Here is an 18,785-nt window from a genome sequence, read left to right as displayed (position 1 = left end):
CACCTAGTTGCCCTATTTTATTTCTTGTTAAGACAATTCTGGATCTAGACAGAATTTAATGCCACAGGTAAACAATAACTGTATGAGTATCAACAGTGACATCTGCCGGTCGAGTAGTGGAACTGCATGTCCACATGGAAATCTGCACCTACTTGCTCTATTTTATTTCTTGTTGAGGCGATTCTGGACCTAGACAGAATTTAATGCCACATTTAATCATTTACAACCAATTAGAAGCATTACATTGATCATAAAGTATTTATTCGGTTATTATTATTATAACAGACATGCAAATAGAGCTTCGACTGCCATGTCTGCACATTTTGTTATTGTTTTAGAAAAAGTTTTAGTGTATTGCACATGTTTGTAGCAATACTGAGCTTCCCACGCAGTGCTGTTGACACAGCTTTATATTTCCACTATGAAGGACAGTTTACTTTTTGCTGTTTTAAATACAGTATAAGCAACCTGAAGTATAAATCTACAGTGGGGCCAAAAAGTATTTAGTCAGCCACTGACTGTGCAAGTTCTCCTACTTAGATAGATGAGAGAGGTCTGTAATTTTCATCATAGGTGCACTTCAACTATGAGAGACAAAATGAGAAAAAAAAAATCCAGGAAATCACATTGTAGGATTTTTAAAGAATTTATTTGTAAATTATGGTGGAAAATAAGTATTTGGTCAGTAACAAAAGTTTAACTCAATACTTTGTAACATAACCTTTGTTGGCAATGACAGAGGTCAAACGTTTCCTGTAAGTCTTCACCAGGTTTGCACACACTGTAGCTGGTATTTTGGCCCATTCCTCCATGCAGATCTCCTCTAGAGCAGTGATGTTTTGGGGCTGTCGCTGGGCAACACGGACTTTCAACTCCCTCCACAAATTTTCTATGGGGTTGAGGTCTGGAGACTAGGTCTGGCTAGGCCACTCCAGGACCTTGAAATGCTTTTTACGGAGCCACTCCTTCGTTGCCCGAGCGGTGTGTTTGGGATCATTGTCATGCTGGAAGACCCAGCCACGTCCTTCAATGCTCTCACTGATGGAAGGAGGTTTTGGCTTAAAATCTCACGATTCATGGCCTCGTTCATTCTACCCTTAACACAGATCAGTCGTCCTGTCCCCTTTGCAGAAAAACAGCCCCAAAGCATGATGTTTCCACCCCCATGCTTCACAGTAGGTATGGTGTTCTTGGGTTCTTCTTCTTCCTCCAAACACGACGAGTTGAGTTTTTACCAAAAAGTTCCATTTTGGTTTCATCTGACCACATGATATTCTCCCAATCCTCTTCTGGATCATCCATATGCTCTCTGGCAAACTTCAGACGGACCTGGACATGTACTGGCTTAAGCAGGGGGACACGCCTGGCACTGCAGGATTTGAGTCCCTCTCGGCGTAGTGTGTTACTGATGGTAGCCTTTGTTACTTTTGTCCCAGCTCTCTGCAGGTCATTCATCAGGTCCCACCATGTAGTTCTGGGATTTTTGTTCACCGTTCTCATGATCATTTTGACCCCACGGGATGAGATCTTGCGTGGGGCCCCAGATCGAGGGAGATTATCAATGGTCTTGTATGTCTTCCATTTTCTTACAATTGCTCCCACAGTTGATTTATTCACACCAACCTGCTTGCCTATTGTAGATTCACTCTTCCCAGCCTGGTGCAGGTCTACAATTTTCTTCCTGGTGTCCTTCGACAGCTCTTTGGTCTTGGCCATGGTTGAGTTTGGAGTCTGACTGTTTGAGGCTGTGGACAGGTGTCTTTTATACAGATAACGAGGTCAAACAGGTGCCATTAATACAGGTAACGAGTGGAGGACAGAAGAGCTTCTTAAAGAAGAAGTTACAGGTCTGTGAGAGCCAGAAATCTTGCTTGTTTGTGGGTGACCAAATACTTATTTTCCACCATAATTTACAAATAAATTCTTTAAAATCCTACAATGTGATTTCCTGGATTTTTTTTTCTCATTTTGTCTCTCATAGTTGAAGTGTACCTATGATGAAAATTACAGACCTCTCTCATCTTTCTAAGTAGGAGAACCTGAACAATCAGTGGCTGACTAAATACTTTTTGTCCCCACTGTATACAAATCTCATCACCAACCACTACAGTGTAGCACTTCAAAAAAGGCCTTTGAATTAATGAATTATTAGTTTTTTATTTTATTTAAATCAGTGATAGATTTATTTGTGTTCCTCAGGCAGGAATGTATTCGAAACAGGTCAAGAGAGTTTTTTTATTATTATTAATTTTTATGCATTTTATTAAGTTTTCTTTTTTATTTATTTATGTTTTGACTTGTTTTATAAGCTGAATCTCTTACGGCATTATTTTATCCAGATACGCCAAGCTGCGTGGAAACGAGTTCAGTTATCCAGTGGGAAAACCATTAGCATTATACTGACGGGTAGCTTTTCTTTATTTGCATTCAAATTTAGAGCAGAGCCAGACTGGAGCAGCGGTTCAGTCCAAGCCGTTCCCACGCGTACAGACTTGACGTCTGTCAGTTTGAATGGGGCAGGAATACACACTGGAAAGGCTCCACGCAGTTAAACCTAGGGGTGATTTAGAGTAGCCAGTTCACCATATGCATGTTTTGAGGTTTTGGGGTGAAATTAGAGCATTAGAGTAATAATGACATAATTTGGGCCCTCATGCAAGAACACAAACACAAACTACGATCATGTTGCTGTTCGGCACTCAATCTTCCATCGGAGCCGTCAGGTTATTTATAATAGTTTTAGATTGTCGTAGTTGGCTTCAGGTTTATTTCGGAACTCTGGTTGTGATCTGAAGTTGAGGGCAAGATTATAGTACCCAGATCCCTTTTTAAAACATTTGACGTCAGGCGTGAACATACACGAGAAACGTGTTTTATTGCTGTCCTGGGATGTTAATGATTATTTTCTGTGACTTAATGTCCAATACAAATCCTCTGTAAATCTGCTTTGTCAAGATATCCAATCAGTTTACTGTTTTCAAACTTGGTGTGAGACAACTGTTCCATGAACTTTTTATGGGTTTATTTAAAACAGCTCTATTTTGCTGGGGCAGAGAAGTCAATCCTAAGCTTATGTCCAGTAAGCATATGAGAACTACTGTACATTGGAGTGAAAATCCAAGACTGCTATGAGCGTTACTTAATTCCCCTGCAGTATGTACACATGCATTTATCTGTTCCTCTGATTCGCCGGGCATGCTTTTAATCTAGACTAAACGACTTGGACCTGGACATGTACTCAGTATCCGAAAGCTTCGTTCTAGTGTGCAGCTCCTGTTATTGTTATTACACAGTAAGTACAAAAAAAATGGTTTATTGTTTCACATTTGCAATTATTCATTTATACACTCCTATATATGTTTAAATAAGGTTATTAATTTATGAACCACTTCAAACAATAAAACTGTCCTAACCAATATGTCACACATCTTATTTCTATTATTCATTAGTGATGAGTTCGAACCCGGCCTGGTGTCTAGACAGACTCGATTGACTCTGCGATGATTCGGCGCCCAGTCTAGGAAATTCCCACCCTATGTCCAGTGTTACCCGGTGAAACCAGGCCTGCCCTGACCAGGATACAGCGGTTGATGGACGTCAACGTTTTTCATTATGCTTTATTTACACACAGAAGCTATTTCCACTGTGATAGAAAACGATGTGAACAAAACAACAGCTTAGAAATTTTGTACACAGTGCAAGGTTGCAGACAGCGCATTTAATGTGACCTCATCTACTAGAGCATTGCATTAACTTTCACAACCTCAGAGAAACCTCGGAGTGATTATTTTAATAGGGTTTCAGCTAAAGTCAAAGGTTTACATACGCTTGTAAGGAACAAGTAACAAAATAAACCCATAGGCTGCTGAAAGAATGAAGTTTGAAAAAGAATAGCATCTGATCATTTGGACTATTATTTCAGCTTTAGGTGACAGTTTAAGTCTTTGTGTTTCAGTCAAACTAGCCCTATTTATACAGCCGTAAAAAGTCACCACCTATAACCAATCATGATTGCTATAGGAATTACTGGGGCAATCTCTTGATGCATGCTCAATAATCCAGGTACACAAATCCACAAAGTTGAATCAGTCTGAGCTGGTGGTGAATAACCCGATTTGCATAACGACCGATCACCGCCCACTGCATAACAATGGAACCAGTGATCAGGTCCATATGCAAATCACAATGAGCATTAATTACAATGGCCATGTGTGCCTTTCACACAACAAACTTGTGTCCAGATGAACTGATTCAACTTTGTGGAATTACTGGGGCCATGTTTCCACACCACAAAATTCATCAAGTTTCCAGAAAACTTTACGGCAAAGAAGCAAAAGTGTCCGGTCATTCAGTAACAGAACAATTAAAATAGCAGAAATCGTTTAATCAAATCCGGGACTAATGGGTAGCACTGTCGCCTCACAGCAAGAAGGTCCTGGGTTCGATCCCCAGGCCCGGCGGTCCGGGTCCTTTCTGTGCGGGGTTTGCATGTTCTCCCCTTGTCTGCGTAGGTTTCTTCCGGGAGCTCCGGTTTCCTCCCACAGTCCAAAAACATGCAGTCAGGTTAACTGGAGACACTGAATTGCCCTATAAGTGAATGTGTGTGTGTGTATGTCTGCTCTGTGATGGACTGGCGTCCCGTCCAGGGTGTTACTGTGTGCCTTGCGCCCATTGAAAAGCTGGGATAGGCTCCAGCAACCCCTTCGTGACCGTAACTGGATAAGCGGATAAGAACGACCCTTACTGGTGTATGTAAACTTTTGACTTCAGCTGTAAGTTGTGTTGATAGTAGACCATCCATAATGGAATTAAAGGGAGTTACATGTAAACCACACAAACCTCTGCTAAAAAAGACCCTGTTTACACCTGGTCAAACTAGATATAGTTATGATGTAAGGAATTGGGATGTGTCATGATTATGATGTCATTAAGCTGGGTTTTAGTTCTGGTGTTATAGATTAGGATTGGTTTTGATGTATTGGGATGGCTGTGGTTATAATATTGATTATTTGGTTATATTTGGGGTGGGTGTTCATTATGATATATTGGATTTATTTCAGGTTATGATGTAATACGTTTTGGGTTGGGGTGGCATGGTCGCTTAGTGAGTAGCACTGTCGCAGGTATACTGTAGCAATTTCGGTTCCCAGGTGAAGTGGTCCATCGTATCAAATCTCAGCTCTGCCTAGCCGACTGAGGCTGAGCGGCCATGCCACCCCAACCCAAGCGTATTACATCATAACTTGAACTAATTCCAATATATCGTAATGGGGATCGAACCCAGGACCTTCTTGCTGTGAGGCGACAGTGCTAACCACCGTAGCTAGCCCTGTAAAGTGTTAGGAGGGCTTTATTATAATGAAATGTGTTGGCAGGTTATGGTATATTAGTTATAATCTATACATGGGGTGGGGTTTTAATTGTTTAGTTTATAATTCAATTACTTAGGAGTGTTTTTGGCTATAATGTAACATCATGGAAGGGTCTGAGACCGCTGTGTTATCCGTGCCTGAGCGATTCCCCCCCCCCCCCCGTCGTGTCCAATTACCCTGAATGCGTCCTCTATACTGATTCGACCCCTCACCGCTGACTGAGGACGCCTCTCAACCGACATGCGTTTTTCACCCGCACGAGTCGAGTTCATACACTTGACGGGCACTGTGCACGGAGGGCCACACCCCCATCACATTATTCCTCAGCCCTGTGCTGTGCAGGCGCCATCGGTCAGCCAGCAGTCAGCACCAGTTATGAGGACCCATGATCCGACTTTTTACCCCCTAACCCCATGAACAACAGCCGATCGTTGTTCATGCAATGCAGCCGCCCAGCCTAGTCGGAAAGGCAGAGCTTCGATACGATGTCTTCGAAACCCCGACTCTGGTGCGCTAGCGTACTTTACCGCTGCGCCACCTGAGCGGCGACGTGCCTGAGCAATTTTAAGGATGAGGTATTCCAAGTGTTTTTTTATTTTTTTATTTATACTTTGCTATAATGCTTCTTAGACCTCCTAAACAGAGTTGGCTGAATGTACGCCTGCGTATTTATGTGAGGAATTCCAATTCCAACATGATACACTAGGTGTAAACAGGGTCTAAATGAGTGGGTATAGCATTTTTATAGCGAGAGGCTTGATAGGTAGGCAATTTGTACTTAACTGTAATGATACTTTGTGAAAATAGCTCAAATAAATAGGGAATATAATTTTCTGAGAATGGGCTGCACACTTTCTACTGCGCAATTGATTGTTATAGCTTAATGAACTTAAAAAAACGGCCGCTCGGGTGGCGCAGCGGTAAAAACACACGCTGGAACACACAGCCGGATGGGGTCTCTCTCTCTGATTAATGGCGCCTGCACAGAGATGAGAAAAGAGTGCTGTCAGGGTGTGTCTCTCCGTACACAACGCTGAGCTGCACTGCACTCGTCAAAGTGTAGGTGATAAGGCATGCTGCCCACGTGTCGGAGGGGGCGTGGGTTAGCTTCGTTGTCCTCAGTCGGAGCGGGGATCGGCATTGGTGGAGAGGAAGCATGATGCAATCGGGTAATTGGACACGCTAAAAGGGAGAAACTTCAAAAGCTAATTTTGTATTATTTATCAGTTGTTGAACTGGGAAAAGACTAACAATGGACTAACAATGTATCATACATTGAAAAAAAACTCCCAATATATCTATTTGCATTAAATAAATAATTTAACAAGGTTAAAAACAGTGTTTAATGAAGAAAGCGTGTAGCTAAGCAAGGCTAAACTGGTAGCTCTGACACAAATCTCAGACACTAAACATCTCTATGCTAATTGGGTATCGTTCGGGTAAGTAAGAAAGTGTAAATTTAAGGAATTGGCTATTAAAATGAACAGGCCAAAACTTAAGCTGCTTTTTAAAAACACACGCTTGAACCAGAGCCGGGATCTCGAATACATCGTATCGAATCTCAGCTCTGCCTACCGCTAAGGCTGAGCGGCCACACGAACAACGATTGGCCTATTGTTCAGATATGGGCGGGACTAAGCCGGATGGGGCCTCTCTCTCATGACTGGTGCAATTACGACCTCTGCTGGCTGATTGATGGCACCTGCACAGAGATGAGAAAAGAGTGCTCTCAGGGTGTGTCCTCTCCGTACACGATGCTGAGCTGCACTGCACTCGTCAAAAGTGTTGGTGATAAGATGCATACGGCTGCTGCCCATGTGTTGGAGGGGGCGTGGGTTAGCAAAATAAAACAATATACAGTATATATATACTGCAAATAAAACAATGGACAGCTGAGGATGTACATTGCTCTTCATTACACTTCAGTCAAACCTGAGCAAAGGAGGGTCAATCATTCAGACAGTCCTGACCTCCTGTTAACCCCTTCCATTTATATCTACAGTACTCTTTTTAAAGCAGAAGAGGTATGTAATGGCTTTGTTATCTTCTCTACATAACCCGAAAAGCTCAGCAGGACTCGATGGATCCAGTATTGCGTACGATATATATACACGATTCCCATCAGGACGAGTCCTCCCTTCTCGTCCTCACTTCTCGTCCTCGTCGCCTTCGCTCATGCTGCTGATGGAGGCAGAGGCACCTTTCGGAGATAAGGGAGGCGAGGTTCTGGGGACGACCCAGCGCGATGACGGAGAGGGAGAGCGGGATGGAGAGAAGTCCCTCGGAGGACTGCTGCTGGGCGAACCCTGGGGTGAGAAGGTTTGAATCATGCGGCCGCTCCGCTCCTGAAACATCTGCTTCTAAAGGAGTAAAGACGAGGTTAAAGCCAAAATGTCAAAAAGTAGATACCCACTTAGCTGCCGAATCAACCAGTTAACCAATTAATTGACAATTGGGTTTAATTTTACTAGCCACGTCCAGGCAGAATTTTTGCATTTTCTCCCCGTTAGCGTGTCCAATTATCCAATTTTGCATCGTGCTTCCTCTCTGCCTATGACCGAGGAGATCGAAGCTAACCCACATCCCCTCCGAAACATGAGCAGCAAGCCGTATGCCATATCTTGCCACCTACACATTGATGAGTGTTGTGCCACCTAGCGTTGCATGCGGAGAGACACACCCTAAGAGCACTCCTTCCTCATCTCCGTGTAGGCGCCTCTAATCAGCCAGCAGAGGTCAGAATTGCACCATTCTGACAGAGAGAGACCCACATCCGGCTTTTTGTCCCGCCCCCCAACTGAACGACAGGCCAAACGTTGTTCATATTGCCACTCAGCCTCGAGCCGGTAAGGCAGAGCTGGATTTGATACGACGTACTCGAGATCCAGCTCCGGTTGCAGCGTGTGTTTTTTTATTATTAAAAATTAAAATTTAAAATATTAAAAATATTAATAAATAAAAATTATTAGGAATTATTACCAGACCTGTCAAACCTAAACATCACATAAATGGAACCACGCTAGAGGGTTTCAAACAGCATTCAAAATACAGATGCATTCAGAAACACAGGCATTGAAATCTACCAGTCTGGACAGGGTTACAAAACCATTGCTAAGGCTCTGGGACTCTAGCGTACCACAGCGAGAGCTATCATCCAGAAATGTAGAAAACTTTGAACATTGGCTCAATTTCAGAGGTTGGGTATTTGCTTGTAATTCTCCTAGAGATATAAAAAAACGCTGCAACCGGAGCTGGATCTCGAGTACGTCGTATCGAATCCAGCTCTGCCTTACCGACCGAGGCTGGGCGGCTGTATGAACAACGATTGGCCTGTTGTTCAGATGGGCGGGACTAAAGGTCGAAAGTGGGTCTCTCTCTGTGAGAACGGTGCGGTTACGACCTCCGCTGGCTGATTAGAGGCGCCCACACGGAGATGAGGAAGGAGTGCTCTTAGGGTGTGTCTCTCCGCACGCAACGCTAGGTGGCGCAACGCTCGTCAATGAGTGGCAGTGGGTGGCAAGATGCACACGGCTTGCTGCTCACGTGTCGGAGGGGATGGGGGTTAGCTTCGATCTCCTCGGTCAGGGCAGAGAACGGCATCGACAGAGAGGAGGCGTGATGCAAATTGGGCAATTGGACGCGCTAAATTGGACTTACCCACGTCCCATCAGGACCAAAGAGCTCCAAGAAGTTCCCGATAAACTCTCGTGACTTCTCCTCCCATTTCTGAATAAGGTCATGGCTCTTCTCCTCTACCCGGTACACAAAATGCTTGGACTTCTCCTCCACCGTCCGCACCTTCTCCTTCATCCTGTCCACCTGGTTCTGCAGCCTGTACTTCTTCTCCTGCAGGGATAACTCAGGTTAATCATTATAACAGACATGCTATGGTGTTTAAATGTGGTGCAGTCACCGTGGTGAGGCATTTTTACATTGATGTAGCTGACATTCAGCTCCTTGGCTGTGTATCCTCTCTCCAGATTGCGCCTGGCGTAGACGTCGTAGTCCCGCACAATACGGGTGATCAGGTCCGACGTGGAAATCCCTTCTGTCCTTTGAGTGGGTACAAACATACCTGAGACACTCACATGTGTTAGACCGGGCCTGGCACACACACTAACATACACACATGTGATATTAAGGCAGATTTTGGGTTTTAAAGGGAGGGAATCCTTTATTTGTCATTATACATACATGTGTACAGTACAATGAAATAATTTTTTGGGAGCTGGGGTCAGGCTCCCTCTAACAGGTGCCGTGATGAAGAGATAATCAGTGTTATTCACTTCACCTGTCAGTGGTTAAAATGTTATGTCTGGTTGGTATAAATATCTATCTATCTATCTATCTATCTATCTATCTATCTATCTATCTATCTATCTATCTATCTATCTATCTATCTATCTATCTATCTATCTATCTATCTATCTATCTATCTATCTATCTATCTATCTATCTATCTATCTATCTATCTATCTACATACAGTGGGGCCAAAAAGTAATTAGTCAACCACTGATTGTGCAAGTTCTCCTACTTAGAAAGATGAGAGAGGTCTGTAATTTTCATCATAGGTACACTTCAACTATGAGAGACAAAATGAGAAAAAAAATCCAGGAAATCACATTGTAGGATTTTTAAAGAATTTATTTGTAAATTATGGTGGAAAATAAGTATTTGGTCAAGTTCAACTCAATACTTTGTAACATAACCTTTGTTGGCAATGACAGAGGTCAAACGTTTCCTGTAAGTCTTCACCAGGTTTGCACACACTGTAGCTGGTATTTTGGCCCATTCCTCCATGCAGATCTCCTCTAGAGCAGTGATGTTTTGGGGCTGTCGCTGGGCAACACGGACTTTCAACTCCCTCCACAAATTTTCTATGGGGTTGAGGTCTGGAGACTAGGTCTGGCTAGGCCACTCCAGGACCTTGAAATACTTTTTACGGAGCCACTCCTTCGTTGCCCTAGCGGTGTGTTTGGGATCATTGTCATGCTGGAAGACCCAGCCACGTTCCATCTTCAATGCTCTCACTGATGGCTTAAAATCTCACGATTCATGGCCCCGTTCATTCTTCCCTTAACACGGATCAGTCGTCCTGTCCCCTTTGCAGAAAAACAGCCCCAAAGCATGATGTTTCCACCCCCATGCTTCACAGTGGGTATGGTGTTCTTGGGATGCAACTCAGCATTCTTCTTCCTCCAAACACGACGAGTTGAGTTTTTACCAAAAAGTTCCATTTTGGTTTCATCTGACCACATGATATTCTCCCAATCCTCTTCTGGATCATCCATATGCTCTCTGGCAAACTTCAGACGGGCCTGGACATGTACTGGCTTAAGCAGGGGGACACGGCTGGCACTGCAGGATTTGAGTCCCTCTCGGCGTAGTGTGTTACTGATGGTAGCCTTTGTTACTTTGGTCCCAGCTCTCTGCAGGTCATTCATCAGGTCCCTCCGTGTAGTTCTGGGATTTTTGCTCACCGTTCATGATCATTTTGACCCCACGGGATGAGATCTTGCGTGGGGCCCCAGATCGAGGGAGATTATCAATGGTCTTGTATGTCTTCCATTTTCTTACAATTGCTCCCACAGTTGATTTATTCACACCAACCTATTTACCTATTGTAGATTCACTCTTCCCAGCCTGGTGCAGGTCTACAATTTTCTTCCTGGTGTCCTTCGACAGCTCTTTGGTCTTGGCCATGGTTGAGTTTGGAGTCTGACTGTTTGAGGCTGTGGACAGGTGTCTTTTATACAGATAACGAGGTCAAACAGGTGCCATTAATACAGGTAACGAGTGGAGGACAGAAGAGCTTCTTAAAGAAGAAGTTACAGGTCTGTGAGAGCCAGAAATCTTGCTTGTTTGTGGGAGACCAAATACTTATTTTCCACCATAATTTACAAATAAATTCTTTAAAAATCCTACAATGTGATTTCCTGGATTTTTTTTCTCATTTTGTCTCTCATAGTTGAAGTGTACCTATGATGAAAATTACAGACCTCTCTCATCTTTCTAAGTAGGAGAACTTGCACAATCAGTGGCTGACTAAATACTTTTTGGCCCCACTGTATCTATCTATTATATATATATATATATATATATATATATATATATATACACACATACACACATATACTGTATATACATACACACATACAGTGTATCACAAAAGTGAGTACACCCCTCACATTTCTGCAAATATTTTATTATATCTTTTCATGGGACAACACTATAGACATGAAACTTGGATATAACTTAGAGTAGTCAGTGTACAACTTGTATAGCAGTGTAGATTTACTGTCCTCTGAAAATAACTCAACACACAGCCATTAATGTCTAAATGGCTGGCAACATAAGTGAGTACACCCCACAGTGAACATGTCCAAATTGTGCCAAAAGTGTCAATATTTTGTGTGACCACCATTATTATCCAGCACTGCCTTAACCCTCCTGGGCATGGAGTTCACCAGAGCTGCACAGGTTGCTACTGGAATCCTCTTCCACTCCTCCATGATGACATCACGGAGCTGGTGGATGTTAGACACCTTGAACTCCTCCACCTTCCACTTGAGGATGCGCCACAGGTGCTCAATTGGGTTTAGTCCATCACCTTTACCTTCAGCTTCCTCAGCAAGGCAGTTGTCATCTTGGAGGTTGTGTTTGGGGTCGTTATCCTGTTGGAAAACTGCCATGAGGCCCAGTTTTCGAAGGGAGGGGATCATGCTCTGTTTCAGAATGTCACAGTACATGTTGGAATTCATGTTTCCCTCAATGAACTTCAGCTCCCCAGTGCCAGCAACACTCATGCAGCCCAAGACCATGATGCTACCACCACCATGCTTGACTGTAGGCAAGATACAGTTGTCTTGGTACTTCTCACCAGGGAGCCGCCACACATGCTGGACACCATCTGAGCCAAACAAGTTTATCTTGGTCTCGTCAGACCACAGGGCATTCCAGTAATCCATGTTCTTGGACGGCTTGTCTTCAGCAAACTGTTTGCGGGCTTTCTTGTGCGTCAGCTTCCTTCTGGGATGACGACCATGCAGACCGAGTTGATGCAGTGTGCGGCGTATGGTCTGAGCACTGACAGGCTGACCTCCCATGTCTTCAACCTCTGCAGCAATGCTGGCAGCACTCATGTGTCTATTTTTTAAAGCCAACCTCTGGATATGACGCCGAACACGTGGACTCAACTTCTTTGGTCGACCCTGGCGAAGCCTGTTCCGAGTGGAACCTGTCCTGGAAAACTGCTGTATGACCTTGGCCACCATGCTGTAGCTCAGTTTCAGGGTGTTAGCAATCTTCTTATAGCCCAGGCAAAGATATAATAAAATATTTGCAGAAATGTGAGGGGTGTACTCACTTTTGGGATACACTGTATATATACTACAAATGCACACTACAAATGCATCTTACTCTCTCTGTTATGCTCTACAGTTTGGTCCCACTGTGGTTTACAATATGTAACATAAAGCCTCCACAAGGGTGCATTCACATACAAGTTTATTTTGTGTTTACATGCCAATTAAAATTCGTTCATTTAATTATTATTATTTTTCTCTGTGACCCATTTTTTGGCTCACAGGGTTCTTTAAACAACACTTACTTAAAGGCAAGGGGGGGGGGGGTATAAACTGAAACAAATAGTTGTTTTTCTCACCTGCTTCCTTAATATGCTTGTACACATCCTCAGATCCAGCTGAGGAGTACGGAATATCGTCATGTGCCACAAAATCAATCTGACAAAATGTGTCATTTAATTAATAATCAGTCCAGTAAGTATACACACATTTTTAATAGTATAGCTTTCGAGCTGACCTTGTGTTTCTCCAGGAACTCCTGAGTGAGGGTCCAGGGTGCATCACAGACCACCTCATCTACGTAGCGGCAGTGTCTCAGAGCTTCGTACCGCTCCTCCTCGGTCATCACCGTGAAGCCCTTGTACTTGTGAGTGAGCTCATCGCTGCACACTATGCATATAAATGCACATACGAAAACACACATATATCACAATAGGTAAGTACACCGTATAGAAGCACTTTGTAGTTCTACAATTACTGCCTGTAGTCCATCTGTTTCTCTGCATGCTTTGTTAGCCCCCTTTTATGCTGTTCTTCAATAGTCAGGACCACCACAGAGCAGGTATTATTTGGGTGGTGGGTCATTCTCAGCACTGCAGTGACACTGACATGGTGGTGGTGTGTTAGTGTGTGTTGTGCTGGTATGAGTGGATCAGACACAGCAATCCTCACTGTCACTGCTGGACTGAGAATAGTCCACTAACCAAAAATATCCAGCCAACAGCGTCCTGTGACCACTGATGAAGGTCTAGAAGAACCAACTCAAACAGCAGCAATAGATGAGCGATCGTCTCTGACTTTACATCTACAAGGTGGACCAACTAGGTAGGAGTGTCTAATAGAGTGGACAGTGAGTGGACACGGTATTTAAAAACTCATACCAGCACAACACACACTAACACACCACCACCATGTCATTGTCAGTGCAGTGCTGAGAATGATCCACCACCTAAATAATACATGCACTGTAGTGGTCCTGACCATTGAAGAACAGCACGAAAGGGGGCTAACAAAGCATTCCGAGAAACAGATGGACTACAGTCAGTAATTGTAGAACTACAAAGTGCTTCTATATGGTAAGTGGAGCTGATAAAATAGACAGTGAGTGTATGGCTGATGGCAATCACCACGTGTGCTTGTATGACAGGATGTGAAAGCGTACCTCCGACTATGAGGAACGTATTGGGGAAGAGATTCTTGGCCTGCATCAGAGCACGGGCGTGGCCAGAATGGAAAAGATCGAAGATGCCATCTGCGTAGACACGCACCGGCCTGTCCACTGTGAAATTAAAGGCAAGTTTTAATCAACAAAATCAGAGATTAAAGTATTAGTTTGAATTTTATAGGCCAATCTATGTCTCCTGAAGGTGGAGTCCCAATTCACACACTATTTACGCACTATGTTGGACAGAATATTGAAAGAAGCGAATTGAAACACAGCCTGAAAATAACTAGTAAACAATACCCAAGTAAAAAATTCCCAGATAACATCAGTTTAAGGTACAGTTTGTGCCTTGAAAAAAGAATGGGCTGTGTCTGAGGGAGAGAAGGCTGGATGGGGTATCACTTGATTAAAGCATTAGACTGAAGATCTGAAGGTCCGTGGTTTAATCTCGGGTTCAAGCTGCCTGCACAAATGAAAAGAAGAATACTTGAGTGTAGCGTGTTCCTCCACGCATAGGAATTTGTGAGATCCACCTCTGCCAGCGTAGATGTTATGTATGAGGCCGAGGTTGGCCATGCGGTGTGTGGCAGGGTATATCAGACACGTTTAAGGCCATTTCTGCCTCACTAATTCCCAGTTGTATAGACCTTCCCATAACGTCATGTGTGAATAAAGAAACTGGGTCAGTGTCTAAAAGGAAACCCTGTGCCAACACGGCCCCTGAGCTCCTGTCACAATAGTAGGCACAGCCTGACCGAAATCCCTCTCCGTCTGACCCGTAGTGACCCCTAAAACTAAAGCTCTCTGAATGGAAGGAGGAGAGATGAGACACGGCAAAGAAGAGATACTGAAGAAGGAAGAACGATGACTGACCGGGGGTGCCACGTCTGGCCTGTTCAGCCGTGAGTTTCTCATGGGGCGCTCGACACTCGCAGCTCGTCTCCTTGGCGAATAAAGCAGGTTCGGTGACAGTCTAAAGACAGTGGTGATGAGAAAATGTGTGATTAATACCTCTGACGTACAGGTACATTCGGTTCATTACGGTTCATTACATTTTAAATCCAACCTCTATTTATGTCACTTGAGGTTTCATGTGCCGACAAAATAACAAGACACCATTACAGGTATAAAAAAAAGTACACATTTATCCTATCATCAAGAGATCTTAAGTTTGATCCTGATTAGGCACTTAGAGCTAGTCTGTGGCCCATGTTTGCATATTTTTTTACTCCATCTGGCCCCCTGAATTAGACACATTTTAATGGATTGGTAAATTTTTACTATGCGTCCATAATATTATGGACAAAAATCTATTCTGCAGTACACTATACGGCTGCCTGTCCACTATACAGTGTTTGGACACATGACCATGAGCTTGTTGGACATTTCAAAAACATATGGTATTAAAATCAAGTGACTTCTATGGGGCAGTTGTAGCCTAGTGGTTAAGGTACTGGACTAGTAATCAAAAGGTCACTGGTTCACTGCCAGGTTGTCACTGTTGTGCCCTTGAGCAAGGCCTTTAACCCTCAGTTGCTTAGACAATATACTGTCACGGTACTGTAAGTTGCTTTGGATAAAAGTGTCCACTAAATGCTGACAATATAAATGAAAATATAAATATATGTGATCCTTCAGCTATAGCATCTCCTCTGAGAGGGCTTCATACAAGGCTTTGAGGTATGTCTGTGGGAATTTCTGTCCAATCAGTTAAAAGAGCTTCGATCAATTGATGTTCCGGTTCATCATTTCACAGCCGTTCAGTAGGGCTGAGGTCAGGGTTCTGTGCAGACCAGTGGAGTTTCTTTATAACAAGCTGTTCTTCATGTCTTTATAGAGCTTGCTTCGTGCACAGTCTTGCTGGAACAGGAAAGAGCCTACCCTAGACTGTTGCTGCAAAGCTGTAAACATAATTTTTTATATGATTGATTTATTATATCTGTTAGCAATTGTTATGGCTGAAACACATACATTAGAATAAAATAGAAGGACAACCAATACTTTTGTCCATATAATGTCATGACAGCTGGAAATACAGGTCCTATACAGAGCACTTACTCCTACTTGGTTGCTACAGGTCGATACACTGGACATCGATCAGCCCGTTCTCGGGTTCTCCTAAGTAGCTGGTGTCTGAAGACACCATTATTGCAATACATTAGACTGACAAAGCATAGTGCTAATGCTTCACCGGCTGCATAGGCACTATACTTCATATAGAATATGCTCATAATTGGTTGCTAATGAATGAAAAATGAATTGCTTTTTCTGATTTCCTATACATATCCATAATACGATGCAGAGAAGATAAATAAAAACACAAGACGTTTCGATATAGCATCTCTAGGGGTTTTAGTAAGGGTTTGAACAGGCCATTTGGGATTCTGTTGTGAACTTGCTGCTGTTGTATTTTAAAACGTTGTTTTATTGCGTAACCTTTTTACGCTTCAGCTCTAGCTCCTGGACAGATAACCTTCCACTCTCTTAAAGTATGTGGAAATCATCATCAGTGGTCACAGGACGCTGCCCACGGGGCGCTGTTGGCTGGATATATTTTTGGATGGTGGACTATTCTCAGTCCAGCAGTGACAGTGAGGTGTTTAAAAAGTCCAGCAGCACTGCAGTGTCTGTATAAATATACATATACAGTGGCTGCTCACGTATGTCCATGTAGACGACCGACCGGCTGATAGCACTGCTGGGATTTGAACCCTGGATCCCCAAATCTCAGCTGCGCCACCTGAGCGTCAAACTATAATAATAATAATATTAGTATAATAATATCATATTTTTTTTAATTATAATAAAAATTGCCCTACAAATGGCCAATCATCCAGGTCCACAACCATTCTTGTAATCCCTACATTAACAAGGCAGCTCTTCTTGAAGGATGTTAGTGAATAAAAAAAAAAGGCTAAGCTATAAATCTGGCACTACCACACAACATCTGCCACATGCACCAGATTAAAGGGGCTGTCAGGGACAATTGCAGTCCACCATGACATAATAACAGCCTAGATCATGTCAGCTGGGTGCACACACCACTCATTAGAACGCTCAGTGGATTGTTTTTAGCAAAGTTCAACCCCCCTAGAAGAAAACAGCATCCACACAGACCAGTTACATCACCGATCAAAGATCCACAAACATACCCACAAACATTAGCACAACAAACCGCTCCTGTATTACCGTCCTAGGCTGAGGGCAGGTGTGTTCCAGCTCCTCCATCTTCACCGGAGGCTCCAGAGACAAAGGCCCACAGATCCACCTGACTCTGACTCAGCATCAGTGTAGAGCTGCTGGTTTTCCTCCGGCTGATGCTGAAGATCTCAAACACAGACAAAAATCTGTTTGTGCTCCCCGTCTTCTGCCCCGCTTCCTCTAGTTCTGATTTAAGTGACAAAGGATAAATCTGTTCTGTTTCCTTCTATTAAGTGTGCACACACCCTACATCAACCATCACCAACCAGCCAGGAGAAATACTGTGTGTGCTGGAGCAAGGGCACAGCCTGGAAACAGCCAATCAGAAAAGGAGTCTGACTGCTCTATTTGCATACTGGATTGTGATTGGGTGAGCTGGATGTAGCACCATGGCTACCCACTGGTGAGTGTGTTCTTTGAAAGGCATCCCATCAAGCAAGCAGCAATGTTTTATTAAATAATAATAATAATAATAATATGAATGTATACTGCCTGTAGTGTTGATTTATATACAGTATATATATATATATATATATATATATATATATATATATATATATATATATATATATATATATATATACACACACACACTGATCAGCCGTAACATTAAAACCACCTCCTTGTTTCTACACTCACTGTCCATTTATCAGCTCCACTTACCATATAGAAGCACTTTGTAGTTCTACAATTACTGACTGTAGCCTGCTTTCACCCTCCTGTTCTTCAATGCTCAGGACCCCCAAAGGACCACCACAGAGCAGGTATTATTCAGGTGGTGGATCATTCTCAGCACTGTACAGACACTGACATGGTGCTGGTGTGTTAGTGTGTGTTGTGCTGGTATGAGTGGATCAGACACAGCAGCGCTGCTGGAGTTTTTAAATACCGTGTCCACTCTATTACACACTCCTACCTAGTTGGTCCACCTTGTAGATGTAAAGTCAGAGACGATCGCTCATCTATTGCTGCTGTTTGAGTCGGTCATCTTCTAGACCTTCATCAGTGGTCACAGGATGCTGCCCGCTATTGGCTGGATATATTTTTGGTTGGTTGACTGTTCTCAGTCCAGCAGTGACAGTGAGGTGTTTAAAAACTCCATCAGCATTGCTGTGTCTTATCCATAATACCTACTCTGTAGTGGTCCTGTGGGGGTCCTGACCATTAAAGAACAGGGTGAAAGCATGCTAAAAAAGCATGCAGAGAAATAGATGGACTACAGTCAGTAATTGTAGAACTACAAAGTGCTTCTATATGGTAAGTGGAGCTGATAAAATGGACAGTAAGTGTAGAAACAAGGAGGTGGTTTTAATGTTATGGCTGATCAGTGTGTACACACACTATTAAGACTTGACGTAACAGCGGCATCGTGTGGAAGTGAGTGGAAATGCAGCAAGCCTATCTAAATTCTGATTGGCTGTTTGGTTCTGCTACACTTCCCGTGTATGAGTTTTCCCCGGGAA

At 43.3% G+C, this 18,785-nt stretch overlaps 1 protein-coding gene across 1 annotated transcript; it reads right to left on the bottom strand.

The window, feature by feature from the left end:
* Positions 1-7,519: 7,519 nt before the first annotated feature.
* Positions 7,520-17,402, bottom strand: pcyt1ba (phosphate cytidylyltransferase 1B, choline a). Its single transcript, XM_062985455.1, has 8 exons — positions 17,311-17,402; positions 14,995-15,094; positions 14,119-14,235; positions 13,195-13,346; positions 13,037-13,115; positions 9,305-9,447; positions 9,030-9,218; positions 7,520-7,732 (listed from the first exon to the last, which is right to left on the bottom strand). The coding sequence occupies exons 1-8, from the start codon at positions 17,347-17,349 to the stop codon at positions 7,520-7,522; spliced, it is 1,032 nt and encodes a 343-aa protein (XP_062841525.1). The 5' UTR covers positions 17,350-17,402.
* Positions 17,403-18,785: the final 1,383 nt, after the last annotated feature.

Source organism: Trichomycterus rosablanca, chromosome 23, assembly GCF_030014385.1.
Source record: "Trichomycterus rosablanca isolate fTriRos1 chromosome 23, fTriRos1.hap1, whole genome shotgun sequence".
Classification (NCBI taxonomy): Eukaryota; Metazoa; Chordata; class Actinopteri; order Siluriformes; family Trichomycteridae; genus Trichomycterus; species Trichomycterus rosablanca.
Note: the sequence above shows the minus strand (reverse complement) of the source record. Positions and strands in the feature narration are given on the sequence as shown.